This window comes from Urocitellus parryii, chromosome 6 (genome assembly GCF_045843805.1).
Source record: "Urocitellus parryii isolate mUroPar1 chromosome 6, mUroPar1.hap1, whole genome shotgun sequence".
In the NCBI taxonomy this organism is placed as follows: Eukaryota; Metazoa; Chordata; class Mammalia; order Rodentia; family Sciuridae; genus Urocitellus; species Urocitellus parryii.
This window is the reverse complement of record NC_135536.1, coordinates 184,395,391-184,397,109: the sequence shown is the minus strand read 5'-3', so window position 1 is coordinate 184,397,109 and position 1,719 is coordinate 184,395,391. Positions and strand designations below refer to the sequence as shown.

Sequence of the window (1,719 nt, the reverse complement as noted above, 5' to 3'; positions counted from 1 at the left end):
GATAGGTCTACGGTGCAAGGAAAAACAGAACAACAAAGACAGGAGGAAATAAGGACAAATGGAAATAAACTGACAATACAAAATGACAATCACAATATGTCTACGCTTTTTAAATTAAGTTTAAAACATAGGGAATAAAATCATAATAAGTCAAGAGAGGATGAAATAAAGAAAAAACCCCACCCAGGAAGAGGGTAAAATATTTAATTTCAAACTTTAATGAGTTATCTATGAATGTTTTAATTTGTAATCACCAAACCATTAGCAAGTATGCAAAATTGTAGGGGGAATTGGAAAGATTTTTTAAACTATTTAAAATAAGGAAAGGGAAAAAAAAAAAAAAAGACTGGAGACGTACTCAGTGGTAAAGCCCTCCTGGGTTCAACCCCCAGTACCAGATAAAATGAATAAATAAACAAAATAAAATAAGAGAAGGGGGTAGGGCATAGCTCATTGGTAGCATTTGACTAGCATACACCTGGCCCTGGGTTTAGTCCCCAGCACTGCCGAAAGGGGAAGGAAGGAGAAAAAATAGGCCAAAGAATGAGTTAGAAAGCACAAAATAAGATGGTAAATATTTAGGGACTTTTAGTAAACTAATGTGTGGCGTTAGAAGGCTCAAGTGATAATATACATGCCATGAAGAATTTGGATGTTTTCCTCCAAAGCCAGGCACCCCTCCCAAGCAATGGACAAGCAGCAGCCTTTTCCTGATGACTTCAGCGCCCATTGTGACCGCCCGTTGACATCACACAGCAGATCTCATCCCTCTGAGTCAAGGGGGGTGGTCACATAGCTTCTTCACCTCCCTGCGCGGCTGCTGTGATTTGGGCTCTTGCGTCTGCTTTGCGTAGTGTTCTTCTGTTTCACGGGCCTGTGTGAACTCTGTTCTCTGCAGAGCTGTTTCTGACAAAGCTCAAAGGTTCAGACCTTCACCTACAGAGTTCTAAGGGCCACCCGCGGGGCAGAGGACAGCTCCACCCTTCTTACGAAAGGGCTTTTCCACAAGGGGCATCTCATTTAGATTCCGGGCAGTGGGACACTCAACTTGAAGAACAAAGTCTCATGGAGCCAGAAGCCTTAGAAATTTGCCCTTACAATCCTCACCACCGAATCCCACTCAGCAGATTCCAGTACCACCTGGCGTCATGCAGGAGAAAGAACCCCAAGAAAGCCAAAAAGATGGCCAGCTGCAAATACAATGCCTGCCACGTGGTCCCCATCAAAAAGCTGGAGGAGCACGAGGCTGCCTGTGTCAACAGAAGCTCTGTGGAGGAGGAGGACACCCTGAGCCCTCTGAAAGTGAGTCTTCCGAGTTCAGAGCCAAAAGACGACCCCCTGCAGGTCTCTCCCTGGCTTTCCAACCCAGATATCTGGAATGTCGATGGTGCGAACTGCCACCCCATGTTTGTCCTTAAGACTTTTGTTCCCCAAAAGCTTGTTTGTGAAAGTGACACAAGAGAGTCAGAGAGAGAGGAGACCAACCCCCAGAAGATCCTCAGACCAGGAGAGTAAACTGCCAGCAGGAGGAACAACACACATCTCTCAAATGCATGAAAGGATATGCAGCTCATCAGAATAAAAGACATGCAAAGTAAAAGCCCCGATGCTGTTTCTCCCCCATCACCCAGGAGGTTGTTATGGTTAGAATGTAAGTCGACCTCCATGGAGGGCAAGGTGGCAATAGCTACATGGGCTTTGATGGAGCAGTTCTGCTTC

General features: G+C 45.3%; 1 protein-coding gene across 1 annotated transcript; it reads left to right on the top strand.

Moving 5' to 3' along the window:
- The first annotated feature begins 1,065 nt into the window (after positions 1–1,065).
- Gtsf1l (gametocyte specific factor 1 like) lies at positions 1,066–1,515 on the top strand. The gene is made up of 2 exons (XM_026383137.1): positions 1,066–1,344; positions 1,420–1,515. Exons 1-2 carry the CDS (start codon positions 1,066–1,068, stop codon positions 1,513–1,515), a joined length of 375 nt encoding a protein of 124 aa, XP_026238922.1.
- The last annotated feature ends 204 nt before the right edge of the window (positions 1,516–1,719 follow it).